At 39.7% G+C, this 21,444-nt stretch overlaps 1 protein-coding gene across 2 annotated transcripts in view; it reads right to left on the bottom strand.

Annotated features, from left to right (window-relative positions):
* Positions 1–2,968: 2,968 nt before the first annotated feature.
* The window catches only part of CHD9 (chromodomain helicase DNA binding protein 9), a 61,191-nt gene continuing 42,715 nt past the window's right edge, over positions 2,969–21,444 (bottom strand). For both annotated transcript variants that reach the window (XM_026036574.1, XM_026036575.1), the window contains 20 exons: positions 20,717–20,827; positions 20,114–20,310; positions 18,703–18,902; positions 18,350–18,509; positions 17,679–17,768; positions 16,958–17,061; positions 16,698–16,815; positions 15,928–15,985; positions 15,558–15,600; positions 15,219–15,438; positions 14,845–15,047; positions 13,691–14,596; positions 12,144–12,307; positions 11,099–11,371; positions 10,148–10,316; positions 9,690–9,829; positions 8,968–9,189; positions 8,255–8,383; positions 7,325–7,429; positions 2,969–6,311 (listed from right to left, as the gene is read on the bottom strand). In XM_026036574.1, the coding sequence (XP_025892359.1) occupies positions 5,457–6,311; positions 7,325–7,429; positions 8,255–8,383; positions 8,968–9,189; positions 9,690–9,829; positions 10,148–10,316; positions 11,099–11,371; positions 12,144–12,307; positions 13,691–14,596; positions 14,845–15,047; positions 15,219–15,438; positions 15,558–15,600; positions 15,928–15,985; positions 16,698–16,815; positions 16,958–17,061; positions 17,679–17,768; positions 18,350–18,509; positions 18,703–18,902; positions 20,114–20,310; positions 20,717–20,827 (4,467 nt within the window). In that variant the 3' untranslated portion in view covers positions 2,969–5,456. The remainder of the gene's footprint in view (positions 6,312–7,324; positions 7,430–8,254; positions 8,384–8,967; positions 9,190–9,689; positions 9,830–10,147; positions 10,317–11,098; positions 11,372–12,143; positions 12,308–13,690; positions 14,597–14,844; positions 15,048–15,218; positions 15,439–15,557; positions 15,601–15,927; positions 15,986–16,697; positions 16,816–16,957; positions 17,062–17,678; positions 17,769–18,349; positions 18,510–18,702; positions 18,903–20,113; positions 20,311–20,716; positions 20,828–21,444) is intronic.

Here is a 21,444-nt window from a genome sequence, read left to right as displayed (position 1 = left end):
GGCGGCCAATGGGCGGCCGCGGCGCGCGCAGGCGCGCTGCGGCGACGCGGCCGCCGCGCAGGCGTGTCCTCCCACAATGCCGCGCGGCAGCCCCCCCAATATCCACCGGCACGGCGATGCACCGTGTGGTGCGTGACGTCACTCCTCACATCACGCCCCGGGCGCGTGACGTCACGTCCGGTGGCCATCAGCGCCATGGAAGGGGCGAAGCGTCACGCAGGGGCAGGACGGGGAGGGCCCAGGAGCCCCGTGGCTCCTCTGCTGTGAACACGAGAGGGCGCGAGGGCAGAGGAGCACGGGCGGGGAGCCCACGACACCCACAGCCACCCAGCTGTGGAGTTAACACCGTTAAAAACATTTCATCTCCTCCACTTCCTAGCCGAAGGAGCAGTGAAGGGGGTAGCATGAAAGGAAATTAAGATCCATAAAGCAGGGATTGGGGGCGCCCTGCCCTGCACAAGCCCAAAGAGAGCACAGGAACGGTACACACATCTACCTTAAATTATAGCTTTTTTATGACAGTATTCTACTTCTTACTTGAAAACATATGAACCTACTCTTAAAATCACTTGTATACAAACAAGTAACAAAATTCCCCCAACAGTCTAAACTAAACCAAATCCCGTTGAAGCGCAAGGTGGTTACGCTGCAGGTGGACTGCAGGCCGCCTCGCTCGATACGTCCACACGTCACAACTGAAGCAACATTTCTAAACAAGCACATTCGAGCAAGCCGCTACAATAAGGGCATTTTTACCTTAGTGGTCTACTGAGCTTGGGCACAAGAAACAAGGGCAGCGCATGTTGGAGCCAACCAGCTGCAGGGCATGGGCACAGGTCCCGGCTGCACCGACCTCGACACCGCCTGCCCTCGGGGACAGGAGGTATTTGAAAGGGTGGCAACGTTATTCACCCCCCGAGAGCAAGGGGGACCCCCAGACAAGGCTGGAAACCCACCAGTGCGCACCTGGTATGAGGGAAGTCCTGAGGCACCAAGTCTTCAATAGCCTTGCGCAGGGACGAGCAACGTGGACACCTCTTCCCTGGAATCCTTCCCAGGGGTTTCCCAGCACAGCCAGGCCCTTGCTCCTTCCGATACCGTGTGACCAACTTGCAGAACTTCATCAGGGATCCTGCGGCGCTCAATGTTTTGCTTTAAGCCTCAGCTGGTAGATCCCAGTGATCAGGGGCAGACTTGAGCTTCCATTTGACAAAGAGATGGTGCTTCCCTTCACGCCTCTGGGAAGTGTTGCCCTAAAAAGCAGAAAAGAACAATGAGCTATCAGAGCCAGCAGCTTTTCTTGCCAGCACAGCTTCATTTAGGACCAAAACTTGAAGCAGAGTTTCCTGAACGCTGGCAAAACTCTTTGTTCCTGAGAGGCAGCCTTCACCAGACAGTCTGGGTAGCATCCAGAATATGATGCTCATAATTATTTATCAACAGACACCTGAATATTGCATTCGCTCAGCTTAAAATTGCCGTGTTGGTTAAAGGAAAGTAGAGTGGAAACAACAAACTAAACCCTCATAACCTTCCATTTGTCTTATTTTAATGGGTGCCCAATTCTTTACAGTCAAATGCTACAGTAGTTACTTGAAATAGGACTTTTTTTCAAAAACAAATCTGAATGTTAACTAACTTTTACATTGCGTTGTAGGATACAACACTAAAATATAACTCAAGTTCAAGTTGTGCAAGCCATAATGAGAGTATTTTGAGGAAATAACCATTCTCAATGCAGACACTCACCTATACACACCTCAGATTTCTGCCCATTTCTTTTGTGGAAATTTCTCCTCAACTCCTCATCTTTATTTCTCAGTGGTTATTCCTGAAACACTGGGTTCAGAGCTGAAAATTATCTTTAGAGATGCTCAACCATCACAAGTCCTTGCTGTATCTTTTAAAAGAAAAACCTACAGATAATGAGTTAAAAGTAAAGAGATCAAATATTTTTTTCTATTTTTTTCAGTCATTTCAAATCTGTAATCAGTTTATCTTTGCTTTCCTTTCCTCTAGAAGTGACAAAGAAATGACACCTTCTTTCTGTATAACATGAGGGCTGTTGACATCCCAGGAGTTTCATTCCATGTTTACTTTGCATATTCTCATAGCTACACTCGTGTAATTTGAACACATTTGCCATATCTGCAGCAACCTGAATCTCACATTACACTATGACTTACACCAGAGCTTGTTCATGCCAGAGATCAGTATTACAGTATTATCATGATCTGAAAGCAAAATTGAGACTAGGAAAAATTAGCAGGCACCTGAATCACTCCGGTGCAATACAAGCTCAAGAAACTCCTATCATCTGACACACAGAAGACGACTCCGATTCCAAAGAAATGTCTGTACCCTCTATGGTATATTCCATAAAAAAAATAGCCATAGTCAGTGTCGTGACTAAAACTTAAAGACTTAGTAAACATGTTAGAAATAACACACAGATTTTAAAAAGAATCATTTAGAAGGTAATGAGTTCCACTTCCAACATTTCCACCCTGGAACAACTAAATAGACACCTGATTACTTCAAATCACGCCTTGAACCTGGACCAAAACTCTGTTCTCCCTCCTAGCCCTAACTTCAGACGCACAAAGCAACAGCTTGTTTTGTTTTTAAGGCAACAATTACAGGAAATAGATTGAGATTCTCAAAGAAAAGCAACACAACAGCAGCAAAATACTGACCTGAGTTAGCAGGAAACGAAAGGAAAAAGCCACAGCTCTGGCTTGACTTTAAGTTCTTAAAAACAACTTAGTTTTTAAGACCGTAACACTCAACTTCTGCTGCTCACAGATACATGTTTAATCCTTACATGGACAATAGTATTTTCACATATTGAGGCTGACATCATGGGTAGTCAAAGAATATGTTTAATAAAAAATAATTAAACTTCCATTTGCTCTATAGAACATCATAGAAAGTAATTCAATAAATTACAAATGACTTTTTAAGACGCTTGTTCAACTACAGAAAGCAAATTCAGACTACACAGAACACAACTGGCAAATATTGCAAATGTCCAAAAGAAAAACTGGACTAAGACTTGGATCATGAAGCCTGAAACAAGGGATAGAAATACAAGGCAATAACAGCTAAGGTTCTTTTAGTAACTACCAACACACACTTTATCATCACCTTGGAGATCCTTTTAACTTCAGCATTAGTGTAATTCTACTGAGGTTTCCTTATAACCCTTAACTTTATACAACCGTATTTGCATATAGTTTATAGCTGATAGTGGGACATTTTTTCCCCTTCTGATTCATACTGATTAAAAATAAACGCAATATATTATGTTCAAGTCTACACCAGCCTTCATTACTTGAAACTGTAATTGCCTTATTACATAGAAAGAATCACTAGAATGGTAACCAAACTCACTTGAGCATAATTAGGAAAATACTTTATTTCATAAATCTGATATAAATTAGGTTGAGCCACAAGATTTAGGATTTCTTCTGTGGGGTAAGGGTGGGAAGTGATGGTTTCGTTGACATAGTCCATCAGCAAACTAAGTTAATAATTGTTTGTAAAACTTTGGCTATTTCATAGATGCATCCTAGTTAAATAAAAGTGCTATATTACAAAGGGCAAAATATTAAATATGCAATACATTTTTTTTCCATGATGAAGAATTGCTACCCCCCTTCTCTTGGCAGTTTTAAATTTTGACTATTGCTAAGACACTGCATGAAGGGCCAAAAAACCAGAATACTATTTGGGAAAATACGTAACCAGCACAATCCAAATGGTACTTGTATAGTTGTGCAATTACACATAATACTGCTTCTAATCATGGGGTTATTTTGCACATAGAAACTTATATTTCATTGGTAAAGTTCTTGGTAAAAAACAACACAGTTGTTTTACTGTACAAGCAAGCAACAGAACTATATCAAAATATACAGTTTGTTTTTAAACTTTTAAATTTATCCCTTTGTAAAGCTTTTTCAATGACTTCTACTAGTACCTGTATCTATCTTCTCTTAACACTTGCCTATTCTTGGACCACAAACGATATAACTCATGTCAATTGAAATCTCAGGCAGTTCAGAACTTACCTAAATGCCAATCTGGGCCTGCGGACTGTGTCAGAGTAATAGCAGCTTAAGAAGAAGGAGGAATCCTATCGCACATCAAACAGTTGACAGATTTTATATAGCAAAGGGTTCGAAGGATTTGGACTTAAACAGATGCTTGATATGCCCTGTTCTTGTGTTTTCCAGGAACAATTTTTCTTCCTTATTAGTCAAAGTGCTTTTGCTTTAGTGGGCAACTCAGCATAATCTATGAACTGGTATCCCAATAGTGATTTGGGGTAACATTTAATATTTAGTCAGATTCATATCTGTAGAGAAGTTTAAACTCAAAAGGAGTTCAAAACTATCTATACCTTATTTACCATTATTAACTGGTAATTCCAGGAGGTTTTATGACATAAAACACAAATAGAAATCTACACAAACAAAGCAAACAAACAATTTTTACATGAAGTATGCAGTGTTGAAAGGTCTTTTCAGTGGCACTTTATGACAGTCGGCCTCTTCTGAGTCTCGGGGAAACTACTGCTTATTTTGGGACTTGTAATTCTCTGGAGGGAGCCCAAAACTTTGCAAGGTGTAAACTAAATAGGTCTCTATGGTGCCAAGTAGCATGAGATAAGACAGTCTGTTTTAATTTCCCTTCACCACCGTCAAAGAGAACTCGTGTAATGAGAAAAAAACAACCCAACGGTCCTACCTCAGATAACTCTGATTTTAACATGATATCATACAGGATGTCTTTAGAGAACAAAACAAAACCTGAAAACAAGTGAATAGAAACCAATGTAAACTTCCTAAACTAACTCAGCTGAGGTAACAGGTAGCCAGTTCAATTGGCTGATTGGGAAAAAAATTTTAATCTTCTTTTAAACACACTTGTACCTGAATTGGAAACAGCAGTGCATCACAACACTAGAGCATTTTCATGTAATTAAAGCAATGGATGGTGATGTAGATTCTACAGCTTTCATGACATTCATTAGCTGCCCAAATTATTGCTGAGTTTTGATCTGTAAATTATAAGTGTCAAGGAGGCTGTAAAACTATATTCAAATTAAATCAATAATATGCATAAAGTATTCTGTGTTCACTGCAAATATATTAAATATACAGCTCTTTCTTGAGCATTATTTTCATAAAATTAACCCCCCAACAAAATTATAATGCCTTTTGTTGCAATTTTACACCATTGTGTATTTGATAGTACATACAAGTTCAGAAACTTATGAACTTCAAGAAATATTACATGCAAAACGTCTCTGAAAGCAGTTTGCACTTCTAAACAAATACTGAAATGTTCGCTCAGTAAATCATTGATGCACTCAACACTGGGTTATTTACAATGAAATAATTAAAGAATAAATTCAAAATCAGTTCATAATTTAAGTGCAGAGTCTGGGGTCAGTCTTCATCACTAGAATCTGAATCCTCGGATGAAGATGATGTACTATCAGATCCAGATGAAGCATCTGCTTTCTCTGAACCCTCATCTGTGCTGTTTTCATTGTGAGAGCTTGGCTCTATTCCCCCTTTGTCTTCCTGATCTCTAACCCTAGAATTTTCCTCTTTTTCTTCTGTGGGCTTGGCTGAGCCCGTGTCATTGTTTTCACTGTTCTGTACATCAAAAATATTAGACTGAGACAAAGCTGGGATATGAAGATTAAGGCCTGGAGTGAGAAGCATCCCTGGATAAAGTATGTTGGACAACAGTAATGGGTTAAGAGAAAGAGAGTTGGCAGCTGCAGCAGCAGAGGATGTTGAAGGAGAATTCGAAACAGAGTTTTCACCACCAATATCTGCACTTTGGTCTTCTGTCCTTTCTTTCTTTATGTCGGCCTCCTTGGAATCGCTTCCCTTTTTCTCCTCCGAAGCGGCCTCGGCGGCCTTGGCGAGCAGGCCGCCCATGCCCAGCAGGTTGGGTAACCCAGCCATGCCCGAGAGCAGCATGGGGAACACGGCAGCCACGCTCTTGGCGTCCCCCGCGGGGGCGAGGCCCGCGGGCAGGCCCATGAGGCCGGCGGTCACCTGCAGCGACTGCAGGTTGTGCTGCAGGGCCTGCAGGCCGGGCAGATCCATGGCGGGCAACAGGCCGTTGGCGAGCAGGGGGTTAACGGACACGCTGGCCGCCGAGGCGGCGGCCGCCGCCGCTGTGGCCTTGGCGATCTCACTCTTGGGCCGCCTGCCGCGCCGGCTCACCTCTTCCCGCACCACGGGGCCCGTGAGGATGCGCTCGAACATGCCCTCCGGGAGGAAGCCCTGCAAGAGAGCACCAGGCAAGCTCAGCGTGTGCAGAACCAAGCAGCAGCAGCAGCAGCAAGGCAAAACCCAACAACTGCGTCAAAGATGACTCACATTACGCAAGCCGATATTCAGACAGCTCACGGCAGCTGCAGCAGACTCTGCACTATCCCTTCTCAAGCATTTTAGACCTCACTGTGCAGCTGGGATTTCTGTGAGGCCGCTCCCCTCAAGACCCTCTGCTAACTCATCTTTGGAGGGCTCTTTGCAAACCAGGCCACAATTAGCCCAAGAGGAACAATCTGAATTTAAGATATAAAACAGAGCACTGCTCTGGCATAGTACTACATCCCCATCATTTGCAACTGCCTACTTAAAAAGAGAATTTTGCTACTCACTTTGAGGTGAAATATAAATACGTGAATTCATGCAGATCCATCGAGTTCTTCATATTTCGTATCATACATATACTTTAGAATTACTTACATTTTTATGTGAGCAGGAAAACATTTACACATCAAGATATTAGGCTTTTATAATGTATTAACCTTATTCCCTCTTCTGGAATCTTAGCACTAGCTTTTAGCCCAAAACAAATACTTTAAGTGCAGAAAATAGATACTTTACTATTTGACTTCCATTTTAATAGTTGATACTATTCTTTTTTAAAAAATTAAGAGTGTACATTTTAAGTTGAAGTCATATTTAGCACATTACTATAATTTAAAGGATAAAAAAAATTTCTGTTGGCTAATGCCCTGCCCAAAGACCTTCACAGCTATGTTTAATAGACGTAAAAATCACGGCACTGCAGCACCTAAAACCAAATCTCTAATTCAGGGTTGCTCCGTCTCGTCCTCCTCAGAGCTGATCCAGTCAGGGGAACTAAGCTATCCAGAAAACATAGTAGAGACTCACATCCTACACTTGCTAGGTCAGAAATTTTAAAAATGACTTTTTTTCCTGCTTATTTCTGTTTATGTTCTATGGTACATTTCATGTCCTAAATGCCTTATTATGCAAATACTCACAGACTGTTTTACAACTTCTCCCCATTCAGGAGCCACTCCATACTCTGGATTTTCTTTCAGGAATCTGCACAAATCCTTCAGAGGAGGAGCAAATGCACCCCCCACCTGAGAAGTAAAAGAAAGATGTCAAGAAATACTTCTCAGCTGGTACATGAAAAGACAAAATTAATGAAGACACACTATAATTTTGCCTTTTTTGTAAAACAAATAATAATTCTGCTTTCTTTGCAACTGCCCTCTAACAGAAAGAGAAGGGAGCAGGATCACACGAGAATGCAGTCTGTGTATTGAAGCAGTACAGAAAAGGCTCCCTCCTTGCTCACGGTGCTGCTGCTCTGGCACCACTTGGGCATTCAGCACCATCATCCCTCACATCTCTCTGAACTCCTCACACCCTTCCCAAGCTTTGGTCACCCTCGAATTCCAGCACACAGAATTTAATAAACTCCACTGATCAAGTTCCTATGCTGGATACACTGTCAATATACTTTTAATAATTTTATTAGTAGCAATGGCATGTCATAAGATGTATGTGAAGCAGCTTCCTCTAAAAAAGTTACTCTAATTAGTCTGACAGATAATTAAATCAATAACATACAGAAGGCAAAAACATTAGTTTTACTGAAACAAAAATAACAAATAATCTGCCTAGTGTAGTTTTATTACGGAGCAAAAAAGCAAAATATTTCATGGGATAGTTTCTGTACTGGAACTGACTTTCTAAGAAAGGCACAGATATTGAGTGTTCAATGCTGAACAGAAGCCCCAGAGTAAGTTTCTTGCAATGCCTTGCACAGTTCCATAGTTTTAAAATGTTTACTGGAATATTACCACTTACTTTTCGATTTTGTACCAAAAATATGACACAAAAATATTTAGTTTATATGCAAAATTGATTGGGGGAAGATATGAAAACAGTAACATGAATACCTTTCTCGCATTTCTTCTGTTTATGAGCTGAACACGTTCTTCACCAGTCAGGCTATTAACATCCAGTTTATTAGGGTTTCGACAACGGTGTCTTTTTTGTTTGGGCCTCCCATCATGCAGCTGCATTCTCTAGTATAAAAGAATTAAAAAGCCATGTTTTTTTTTTCTGATAGAATAATTGAAATATGTTAAAATATTTGCATATTCTCTTTAGATAGGCTTTCATTTTAAGTCACCTTCAGTCATTTGGATAGTTGTTCTCATGACTTAGAAAAATGGACATGCAGATTGCCTGACAATCTTGTTGAACTCTACACTGGCCATACTCCTAATTCTCTTGTACATCACTAAATTCATCATTACTTATTTTCAGCTCTGATCATTTCTAACTGGCTCATGAGCATCACAGTAAAACTTATTTTCTTATTTTTTATTTTATTTAAAACCTATATAGATACTGGATCATTTTCTAGTTCTATGTTTAATGTTATTTTTCCTAGCAATTATATTTGCAAGGGAAATGAAAGGCTTGTGAGGCTTGCAAATTATGTAAGAAATAATACCAGAAGACAGATATTTTCCTTGCTAAACAAAGATATATAGTGCAGAAGAACAAACAAAATAGAACTCCACACAAAATACAATACAAATTCAAGTACGTTATGAGAGATGTTTTGCTACTGAACTAAAGCAGAGTTGAAAAGAACACTCACCGGAATACAAGCTCCTAAATCTTCAACATAGCCAGGATGTTCCTTCAGCCACTTCTCTAAATCTTTTCTTTTTGGAGCATCATCACCTGCAAGCCTTGTTCCATCTTTTAAGTTAATAACAGGAACTGGACTCTCTGCATCAAGAACGCCTTGGGACTGAGTGTAAGTGAGTGCTGTATTTATTCCTGCGGCAACTTGACAGGAGTTAATACCTGGATTAACCTGGAGGAAGTAGAAACATTTAACTTCTCTATGGAAAGCAAAAACTACATCAATTGTTTTATATATAACACAATGAAGGATGCAGTCCCGTGAACCATATGCCCACATCCAGGAACTGGAGACCTTGCTCGTGAGCCTCAAGATAAGCTCCACAAAGTCATTGCAAGTCAGGGCCTGTGACACACTGGCAAAAAAGGGACTAGGAAGAAAAGATACCCTACAGCGACACGAGGCCAAATGCCATATTTTAATATAATACATTAGTACTTTTCTTTTTTTTTTTTTTTTTTTTATCAAAAAGGGCTGTATGTAATTTCATTTTAAATAAAGCATTGCCAATGTAGCATTTCGGTAACATTGAATAAAACAGTACTCATTTTATAGTCTGAAAATTGTTTTCAGTAATAAGCTTTTTGTTGTGTATTGACAGTTTAATGCTCAGTTAAGTGATTAACAGTAAATTGGACCTTACTTTGGGATATAGAATCAAATTTACTTACATGGTTAGGCTGTTTATTTCTATTTATGAAGAGGGCATCGACTCCTTCCACATTCTTCCTTCTTCCTCTTCTCTTTTTCACTACAGGCTGGCTGTCAACTATTACTCCATTGGCACTAGCTGTTAACTGACTGGAAGTACCTATTCAAATGAACAAAGCAGTAAAATTGATCAACTTATAACAAGAAGCACATTGGAAGAAAAAAGAAAGATGACGACTTGTAATAGTACCACTACAGATAATTTCTACAGATAGTTTGTAAATATCAAATATGTAATGAAATTGCCTATTTTTTTATGACATTGGAGAGAGTTCCTCTAATAAAGCAGTTTGCAACAAACAACATGGTAAATATTTCTCTCCACTTATTATAAGTGGAGAGCAACAGAGCCACCCCAAATAGTTAAGGCTGACTAATCCCTCTTCCTGCTGATATTTTATAATGTCATAGGGCATACCTGATTCTGGAAGTGATTTGGGGAAGTTGACAAGACTGGTCTCTGAAGCATTCTGGAGCTCACGGAGCCGAGCCAGGTATTGCTGCTGTCCCAATGCACCTTCCTCACTTTCAAATGGCCTTTTCTGAGACAGTCCCTGCTTCTGAAAAGTCAATTTCAAACCACCTTCCTGTTAAATAAATCCTAGGGTTAGAAGATTCTCTTCTGAAACAGAAATGACTACTTCATAATCAGTTCTCATGTACAAACAGTTACTCCAGAAGAATTGAGGAATAAAACTTTATGTTAGATCTTAAATCAAGTCCTGCTTCTCTTCCACACACATAAAAATCTGAAAATTTCATGAAGCCATTTCTATTAATACAGATTTTAAATAATTAATATCTTAAAAGAAAAACTGAACCACTGAGCAGCTCTCTGCCTCCCTAATTTAGTCCTACACAAGCACCACATCCAATTACGGGACTTTAGTCCTAATTGAATTGAAATTGACCTGCAACCCTCTAAAATACCATGAAATGATAAAGCGTGTGCTGGATAGGACATGCTATCCAGAAAGATAGCATGTCCTATGCTTCCATAGCTTCATATGCTTCAAGAAAGCCATAGCTTCAAGAAAGCCAAACATATTAGAAATATCTGTTACTATTAACCAGGTCCTTAGAAACTGAAAAAAAAAAACCAAAAGAAAAACCCAGGCTGTCTGAGGAAGGAAGGTAACAGCAAACTCCGTTAGAAAGGGCAAATACGATGATTCCCTCCAGTGGTTTATGCAAAGAAAATTAATAAAAAAATTAAAAAAAAATACTGAATGCCCCAAAGAAGCAGGCCCAAATACCCACAAACAAGTGTGCGAAGGAAGTAAGAGTGAGAGCAGGCAGCCACTTGCAGGTAAAGCATGCCGCACACCGCAATCGCAATCAGGTCCTAGGGCAATAAAAATAAACATACGTCATTGATTTTCACTGTAAACTCCTTTTCTCGTACATGCTTCTTCACCTTTGACAACTGTGGCGACTGATCATATTCTTCTTTAACACCCGCGCTCGGGGGTGTTGGTGCGCTGGGTTCGCTGTAGTCGGCAGCTGCGCCCGGGCTGTCCAGGAGCTTGGTGGTATAGAAAGATGCCACTGTATTGCTCTCATAGTTCCTTCTTGCTGAAGGCCATTTACCTTTCAACACTGTTTGACAAATACTGTCCAGCCGATTAATCATAACTCGATCCTAAAAAACAGAGAGAAAGAATTTGTAAAAGGAAAATGTTTAAGAGTACTGTACACATTACATTCATGTATAAACTTCCACTCTAAAACAAGGGCAATGTTCATCACTGGACTAGGACACTAAGTTTTGTGTGCTCCTGGCTTTGCACAGGTTCCCTGTGCAAAGGGGAGGCTGTGCAAGCCCCTCTGCACCTCTCCCTCCAGCACCTGCAAATACATATGTACCCATATGGTGTCTGGGTCCTGTAAATGCTTAAATACATCATCACACCGATTTTTAAAGGAAAGATACAATAACTAACAAAGAAGAGTTCGTAGTTCTAGCTTTGAATCCCCAGGCAAGAGGTTATTAATTACCTTCACACAGACAGGACCTGTGAGCAGTACGATACCCAGATGCTGGCAAACAGCATCTAGAACACTATTCTTAGCTATTTCTCAGTAAAAGATAAAAGCTCTTAATGACTAGATCATCCAAACACCTAATACTTTACTATCTCTCAAGTACATTTCCTCTAAATTTCTTTTCCTAATGTGAACAATCTCTCATTTATAGTTATAGCCTTATAACCTACGCATTAAATACTTGATCATAATTTTCCTGTAATCCACCAAGAAGGTAATTTATCCTTTTTTCCAAGATCTCCCCACAACTTCAGCTTGAGTAATTTTTGGTTGTAATATTTAAGTAAAACTAATGTTTAACTGAAAGCTAATGCCACAGCCCATCTGGCCCTAAACCTTCGGTTCCCAAAGAATCATCACAAACTTGCCTTAGGCCAGTAGGATGCAGCCAACATGTATCCACCTTGTAAGAGGTAACTGGAATTCGGTGTCCCATTGTTCATCTGGAAACTGTCCTGGGTTTCATCCTGTGTTGTACTCAGAGAAGCGACACTTTCTTCATCATAGGCTTTTATATGAGGGGTTCCTTCTGCTAAATAAAACCACTACTATAATTTCATGTTGCAAAAACAGGAATAAAAGCACTCGTAATCTCAGAGAAGCTCAGGGAGGTCCAAACAGTAAGTTATACGGAGAAAACTAATTTGTCAGATTTCTCTGCAAGCCTGTTCACCTTCCAAGGCTTTTTCCAGGAGCTTAACATGCCAAGCATTCAGCTTTTAGGAAACAGATGTGCTTCAGAGGAATCTGAGACACAATCCTCACATTGTTTCAGAGTATGTTAGTTTGCTAATGTTAAAACTTGGTATTAGTTTGAATACAGAGGTTGTCTGTCACTAGAATGTGGCAAGTTGACCGAGCAGACTGCTTAAATGTCTAAACAGCCTGAGCTGGCAGAAAGGAAACCCAATATTTGTACGTGAAGTCAATGTTATGATATGCTTGAAGAGCTGCTGTTTGCCTGAATATGTCCTACTGCTATAGAAAGCAGCACTTCCAGCATTTTGGCCAAGCAGCCATTTATTTCCCAGTGCTTGTTCCCGAGAAAATCAACCCTATGGATTCCATTTGTCGCCTCCCTAGACAAAAGGATCAATTTGACTAAAACAATGCCTTTTTGCCTCAGTTATCAGAGATAAAAGGAAAAAAAAAACCCAAAACTTATTCACTCAGGCTATAAATCCTATTGCCTGCCTTCATTCTCTTGCTCTTCCTATTACCATGTCTTGTCAGAAGACAGAAATACCTCTTCACATGCTAACTCAGTAGTAATGTGACAAGGGTAGAGTACAGGTCAGAGACAATATGGAAAAAACAGACATGATTGATCAGTTTATTAGAAATTAAGACCTTTCACTAACCAGCGTTCTTGCTTCTTTCTTAAAATTTACAGATTTCTGTGTCTGTATGTTCTTTGGTCCTCCTTTCTGAGGAGTTTTCAAGCAGATACTTTAAGTGCTTGAAAATTTTTAGTACAAGTGCAAGCTGGGTCATCACCAGCTTAGAGGGGAAAAAAAAGCTGCTGACAAGTCTCTAGCTTGGACTGAAATAAATTTTCCATATTTCCTGAAAATTCCATGAGGAAGCTGCAGACAGGTGAGCAAGAGTGGAGAAAAAGGGAGTAGGGACAGGAGAGAGGCTCGCATTGCAAGAAGCTCAGCCCATCAGTTCTGACACAAGCTTGAGCCAACTTCACTGTGATCTTGTTTAGGGAACCAGGCAACACCACCTACCCCACTGCTTCAGCCAAGGCACTGAGAGGAAGCAAAGAATCTAGCTTTTCCAACTCACTTAGAGGGAAACAGAAGCCTTCGCTAGCACTTTTGCCAGGTTTCATTTACTCATCTTTTCTAGACATTTTTCCTTTAAGAATAAGCTTTTTCAGTTAATACTGCAGAAAAGACTAGGCACATACCACGTTTTTGCGCCTCTTCATCGCTGTCGCTCTCCTCAGACGATGACGACGATGAGGAGGAGGAAGAGGAGGAGGATGACGATGATGATGATGAGGCTGAAGAACAAGATGAAGATGACGACGAGCTAGAGCCTGATCGAGAATGTGAACAAGATGAGGAAGATGAAGAGGATGAAGATGATGACCTGGAAGAACATGATGATCTATCAGAGTCAGAGTCCGAGTCTGAGCTAGAATCGGATCCTCTTTTGCTGACTCTCTGTTTCTTGGAGGCTGCGTTAGGAGTTAGAGGCTCTGTCCTTGCTGCAACCATGCGCCTGTCTCCTTCAGTCTTCACACTAGGTTTGTGGTCTGTATTTTGCACTGAAGTGCCATTTTTTGGACTCAGAGGTTCAGATTTCATGACTGTCTGCGTCTCCTCTGTAGACATAGATTCCTCTTCAGAAGACTGAGGATCCTCTTTCAGATTTTCATTTTTAACTTTTGTATCCTCAAGTGCATTCACTTTAGCATCCGGCAGCCTTGGCTGAGGTGTCAGAGGAGAAGCAGACAGCGCCATCTGATACTGATGCAAGAGTGGAGTAGAAGTCCGTGAGAGGGCCACTTTGTTCTGACTGTAGCTCCTCTGGGCTGACATAAACGACAGTTCCGGATCACGAAGAATATGATAATCTGTCCTGCTAACTCCGTGCTTAGCAGCTCCAATAAGTAAATCCCTGTCATGGGTCCCACACTCCCACCAGACGGGAAGGTCCGGGTTTGGTTGGCAGAGTTTCAGTCGCTCAAACAGCTGCGGGTGCCGAAGCGCCTGTTCCCGCACTTTCCTCAGGAGCTCAATGCGGTACAAGGTCCGAGAAGCTCGTTCCTCTGTGATGGGCTGTATCAAGATGTTCGGGTCTACCAGCTCTGCAGCAAAACAAAACCAAGATGAGAATCTCCCCCCAAAAACCCAAACCACTCCAAAGCCATGCTCAAAGGAGATGGCATGGACTGCTTAATATCGTGCCCCATTGTAAACTTTCCATTTGTATTTCACTTCAGACCATTTGTACTTTTCCTTCTTCCCCACTTTCATTTTGGAATACAATAAAGAAATTTCAAGGTAATCTTCCTGACAGAAATTAAAGATAAAATTCCAAAATAAACATTCTCACCTTGTTTTGAAGGAAGGCGACAGACTCTCCTGCACATGGACATGAATGCATACAAGTACTTCTCGAGGCTCTCATCAGTTTTCTTATGCAACCTAGCCATCGCTCTGAATTTGGTCCAGTCGAATCTGCCCCTTTCGGGATCAAACACCACTCCAAAGGTGGACACAACTCTGTAAAAATCCGCCTCTTCCCTTCTTGTCCACCTAGAGCAGCAAGAAAGAGAGATTGGAAAGAGTCATTTCCTTCACTGCTTCATCCAACTTGCCATTATCTACTCATATAACTCATATAAGAATATATAACAGTTAGAAAAAAAAATTCTTTTTTGTTATAATTATATTTTTAAAAGAAGAATATTTGGGTTCTGCACATACCTTTGCTGTCTTTCAATCTTAGCAGCCATCTTTGGATTTAGAGCAGCCTCCTCATACGGGGGCTGCATGAGGCTCGCCTGCACCGGGAACGCTGGCTGGAGCTGCTGTGTCTGCCTGTTTTTGCTGGTTCGCTGATAAGCTGTTATGAGGCGGCGAAGACGCGTCGTAAGGGCAGACTGAGTGGGCCAATAAATCTTGTCTCCCTCCATCATTTGTCCATCTGTATTAAAACAAAAATCACACAGTTATTGTGGGTGCCTACAGTTGCCCACTAACAGGAGTCAGGGGAATTAAAAAATTCAAACTAGGGCTGACATTTAAGGTTTTAAATATATATACCTCCATCTGCTATTACCAGGTCACCTGGAGATGAAACATCATCCTGTAAGGAAAGAAAATTGAAAAAAAAAAAAGAAATGTATCCCTCCTCCAGAGATTTAGTTAAAATACATATCTTGCAGGCAATTTAACATTATAGCCAAGAACAAAATAATATAATTTATAGTCTGGGCAAATGGTTAAATAAGGCAAAGAATATTTTTTTATATATACATATATATATATATATTTGCTCCCTCCCCCTCACTATAAAGATTTGCAAAAAGTATGCAAAAGCTGTATCAATCAAAGAATTATGGAAAATATTAAATAATTTCCTCAAAAACTCATTCAAAATGTTGCAGAAGATAAAAATAGATGCCCACTATACCTCTAGGTCATCTTTAAACATTGCCGGTGCTGGTTTATATTCTGGATCTTCTACATCCCTGTTAAAATTTCAAGACATAACAACCCATCTCAATAACAGTGTACAAAACTCTTATTCTTTTTTCTCAATTACACAAAACGTTTATATTTAAGTAGATTTACTCTCTTTATTACCAAGAGAGAAATAAAAATATCATAGCAGCTTTGGCTTCAGCCCCGTCCTTTTGCCTTCTCCTGTCTTGCAAGTCACAGTCTCATTCAGTGAAGTCCTTGAGCCTTCTCACTGCCAGGCAGAGGCAGCTCTGCCTTGAGGCACTTATCAGTGATACCCACATTGATCTGCTGGGGTCACTGCTTAGCTGCACGAGGCCACTGAGGACCTGACAGATCTGAAAACAACTTAAAACAGGTCTGCAGTCCTTGGCGTCGGGAGGCTTTTGCACTTCAGCATCTAAGAAGCATTTGTGACCCACCACAAGGTACCAAGGCTCCAGCAGCCCAAGGTTAAAAGAAGGTAATAACAAGCTGCTACTTGTTCTCCTTAACTGTAAAATCCCACATACGATTGGTTTGGCTACATCATTCCTAATTCTGCTTTCCACTCAGTAAAAGTGGATTCAAGGTAACATTGCTCACATCAGTGCCAAACTACTGTGTGTGTATACATATATATAAGAAGCATCTCCGAGGAAAATCAAGTACACTACATAAATTCAGTCCCGTTTAACTTAAGGCCTGAACACATCCCTGACCAGCTGGAAGTACTCCTACCCATCCATAAAATCATTTGCTCTCTGCTCAGCAGCAACTGCTTTTTCGTCTGGTTTGCCAACTCTCTCCAAGAAGCACAGTGCAGGGTCTGCTCTGATAGTGTTGTACTTTTCATAACCTAAAACAGAGGGATAAAAGGCACAAACTGAACTCTCCAAGAAAGCTATTAAAAAAAACACAGGAGAATAGAGGGATTATATTGAGTGAGGGGAAGTATATAGGCTATATACGTGTATATATAAGCTATGTGTATTACTCACCATGTTTAAAAACTCCAATTAGAAGGGATTTATCTGCATCCACATCCCACCACTCAGCAGGAACTTCGGAGTGATCTGGCTCAGGGACCCAAACATCAATTTCACTACAGAGAGTCACCAACAGCACCAGGTCAGTAATATGCAGGAGAAGAGGGACATTTTCGTCTTTGTTGGCTTAAACTCGGACAACTTTTGGCAGTTCAAGCTTAAGTTTTATAAACCACAGAAACTATTTTTGTATTTAATAGTATTAGATTAACTGCTTTTTTGTGAACTTTTATAACACTCAGAAACAATTTGAACTATCTGCTACAAGTTACTGCAGTGGTGAGCTAGAGAACTGACAAAGCAAAATGCTGGCATTAAAAAATAATAACTTTAAAAAATCCATGGAAAATATAGCACTTAACCAAGAGTGTGTCCAGCAATGAATATCTGCTGATTAGCATACAAGCTATAATAATTCATCTTTTACTCACTTATTTCATTGTAATGATTTTATTTTACATAGTGAGATTAACTAACAGCAAACAAAATTTCCTCATGCACAGGAAACAGCAACTGTTCTCAGTAAACAGAGGAAATTAAAATTTCTCACAGTTCTCAGGTACAACCATTTGGTTGTTATAATTCTTGCTTACATCTAGATATAATCCTAGATTTTCATTCTATAGTTTATATTTAAAATAAACAAAAAACCCCCGAAAACTATATAGTTTACCTGGCATCAATTCCATCAAACACCTTTTGGAATTCATTACCAATGACCTCTTGTTTTAAATAATACAACATTCTTACTCGAAGCAAGACCCTAAGGAGAAAAAAAAAATAAACACAACACACGGATATTATGACTCTGGACCTCAGTGCCTCCTCTAGGCTTTATCTCAAGTCCAGCTACTGTAGTTAGATGAATTTTTCAGGCATAATATAACATGTCTTCTACAGAAAACTGATATTAAAAAACAATTAAAGCCAAAACAAGCACACTTCTGCCTATGAGAGAATTTCAACAAGCAACCAAGAAAGCTCAGCTCCTGAGAAGCCTCAAAACCCTGCCAGGGAAAATGCAAAAGACTGAGAGGCCGTGGCTTTGATGCTTTGGGTTTCAGGGTTGCCTAAGTATAAACTCTAAGCACTATCTAAGAAAACTTAGTAGCTGATGTCTTTCTAGGTAGACATGCACATACGGTTCTAAAGTCAGAAATGACCAGCAAATTATTTAAATACTGAGACAGTTGTTGCACCTCTCAGTAGTGCCAAATACACATCACTAAGACTTATTTCTGTAGAGTACCACAAGTATTTTCAAATCTAAGACAAGGAATAATTAAAAGAAAAATAATCTTCAAACAAAAACTGAAAAACATTCAAATTTCAACTACTGCTTACTTGTTGCAATGGTGCTTTATGTGCTTCTTATAGCCTTCATCTTGCAACAGATGTTCTGGATTATATTTTCGAAGCCATTCTGCTTTGTGTATATCAAAAGTACTAGCTTGGGTCTTCACTTTCTTTCCTTTTCTTCCCCTAGGCACAGGGGCTGACAAACCTATGTAATTAAAAAGACAAAAATAGTGATAGCAATAGGTGTATTTATAGACTCCCCGTGATACTTATAGTTACTATCCCCCATATCACTAGCCAGGACCTGCAGTGCAGAGAAAAAAATCTATCCTCATATTGTTTTTGCCTCACAGGTAGATGCCTACAAAGCTATTGAACGGCAGGAACACTTAACTTACCAAGGTGATTCTGCAGCTCTCGTGTTTGCCCATCTTCTGTTGGGGTAATAAGATCCCATATAAAACTTTTAATCTTCTCATCCCCTCTGTAGTGAACAAGACAATATGCTAGCAGAGCTCGGCAAATGATCTCCACATCTTGCTCATTTAGTTGTCTCTTGAAGCGACCATGTGACAAAATCTCTCTCCATCGACCCCACCTGGTCCAAAGCAAAACACACATCAGCACTTCACAATGAAACACTCAGGCAGCCCCTACATTTAATTCACAAATAGGAGCTTCTTTAAGATGCTTTTATATTTTTTTCTTTCTATTTAAGTTACTGGGCAGAAACACTCAAGTAACCTCCCAAACAACTCTGTGGGTTGCCTGTTTAAAAAACATAGATGAGTGCTGCAGGCTTTTAAAACACAGTCCTGACAGGTACTCCTACTGATGCACCAACACAGCCATTTATCTTTCACGGCAGAAGAGAAAGAAGGTCTAAAATTATATTCACAAATCAACATATGTGATTTTAATATGCTTAAATCAACTGCTTAAATTTTCAGTTCCTATTCAAAACACATAGAAGCGCAAAATATTTTGCTGTCAAAATCACATAGCCCCTTACTGGGGCTTATTTACTTGTGCATTTTAAGCCTGCCTGCAGCACTTACTGGAAACATTGTTCTCTTCTGCAATGAATTTACAGAGAGTTTTGTAGGACCAGAGTTAAATGAGCATGATCTCCTGGGAAGAAAGAGGTTTCTCCTCTCTTCCTTAATGTTCCTCAATTAGAAATTGTCAGAAAAATTTATACAGGGTGCACAATTGATGTGTTAAATAAATTCATAGATAGATACACCAGATTTATTTCATGTTTCATCTAAAACCTAATATGTTGATTGACCATATCATACGCACAGTCCAGGTAAATATATTATTCCTCTTAAAAAACAAAGATGTTGGGAACTCCAAAGCATAAAAGCATTAAATGGATTTAAAGGAACTCCTTCAAATACAAGGTAGGCTATAAATAGTATAAGTATAAATAAGTATAAGTACATGCTGTCAATAACAGCAACGTTTACAATGTAAGCATAATAACATATGCACCTGTGTTATATAGCTTGAGATGACCAAGCTACACCTTATCATCTATGCAAAGACATTGCCTATGTATTTTATTATGCCTTACATCTTTTATAATAATTAACAAGTTTCAAGTGCTTAGGACCACATTAAATGGACATAGTATTAAAGTAAACTTATTCACACGCACATACACGCACACTCACTCTTGCTACTAGATCAGAATCTATATTCATCTTTGCCAAGATAGCTAAAATTTACTCCATAAACCAAATATAGCACTTGGAAATACTGTGTTCTGCCAACTTCCAGGATGAAGTAGGTTGTACACCATACCCATAGACCAGTAAGTTTTTTTCCACCCGAAAACACTCTGTTCTTCCATATCCATTGGATCGGTCACACGGCCTGCGGAGTTTTGGTTTGTCATCACCTTCACTCTCCACTTCAGACAACTCGGCCAGCTCATCTTTCGTAGCACTGAACGGCCGCGTCTGTTTCCTAATTCTTGGGGTATCTATAACCAGGCTGTTCTGCAAAATTTCAAGCAAAATCTATCAGAAACAGATGCAAAGTTTCCCTTAAATAGATGTCTTGAGCCAAAAAAATGCGCTTTCCAATATCATTGATAGATATGCTAAAGAACACCACAAAGTTTGTAAAGCAAGTGTAACATTTTGTGGTGCTTAAGGCAACAAAAATTGAGTTTCATACCATAATGCCAATATATTACTCATAACCAGTACCGAATATCTCATTTCTTTGCACAAACATCTCTATAGTCTCTTTTATGAGAAAATACAATAAACCTAATTGCTTGCTTGAAATGTTAATCAAAAAAGGACCAAGAATCCTTCACTGTTTTCACAGAACTCGAGAATAGGCACACACTTACAAGAACATGCTAAAGAACATGCATTGTAACAGATAGGTACTTACTCTACCACTGATGGCTTCGATATCAATCTCTGCTTTTTTGGCCCATTTCTGCCAGAAGTTGGGATCGTCTAAAGAAATATCGGTCCTGTTTCCAGATGCAACAAAACTAGCCTGTTTTAACAGCAAAACAAAACTCTTAGCAACATCATACATCAAAAATTAGTACAGTTCGAATGTGTGCTGCTAAACTGCATAGCTTTATCCCGTCAAAATACTCCAAGCAGTTGGAAAGCCTCCAGAAGTTATCTACAGTGCCAAGTAACTCTAAAGATCATCTCTGTCTTAAAGTCAGAGCTATAGGATATCAAAAATATCTAATATAATATATCTAATATATCTAATATAAAATATCCTCCACGCCATCAAGAGGGAAGGACATGAGGCTGGAAGATGCTCATAACTAAGTCTGAACCCTATAAATCAGGAACATGCTTATTCTGCTCTTCCATTTCTTACCAGAAGTGTGAAGGGTTCAGTTCATATCCTACATATGGCCATTTTTAGATCCAATATGACAACCACAAAGCATCTTTATGCAATATTTATATCTAATATCTATCTATACCTAATATCTATCTTGCAATACTTAAGACTTGCCTTTTTCCCCCCTGCGTTTAATATAGATCAATGCACATATTAAAAATAGTTTTTTAATATTCTTGCTAACTGCAGTGCACTACAGCATAAACACATGAGACCCGAGCTTTTCCCTAACACCTGCCTCTTGA

The sequence above is a fragment of the Nothoprocta perdicaria genome, unplaced genomic scaffold (genome assembly GCF_003342845.1).
Source record: "Nothoprocta perdicaria isolate Ctin4 unplaced genomic scaffold, notPer1 scaffold_18, whole genome shotgun sequence".
NCBI classification, from domain to species: Eukaryota; Metazoa; Chordata; class Aves; order Tinamiformes; family Tinamidae; genus Nothoprocta; species Nothoprocta perdicaria.
This window is presented reverse-complemented; position numbering and strand designations above follow the sequence as displayed.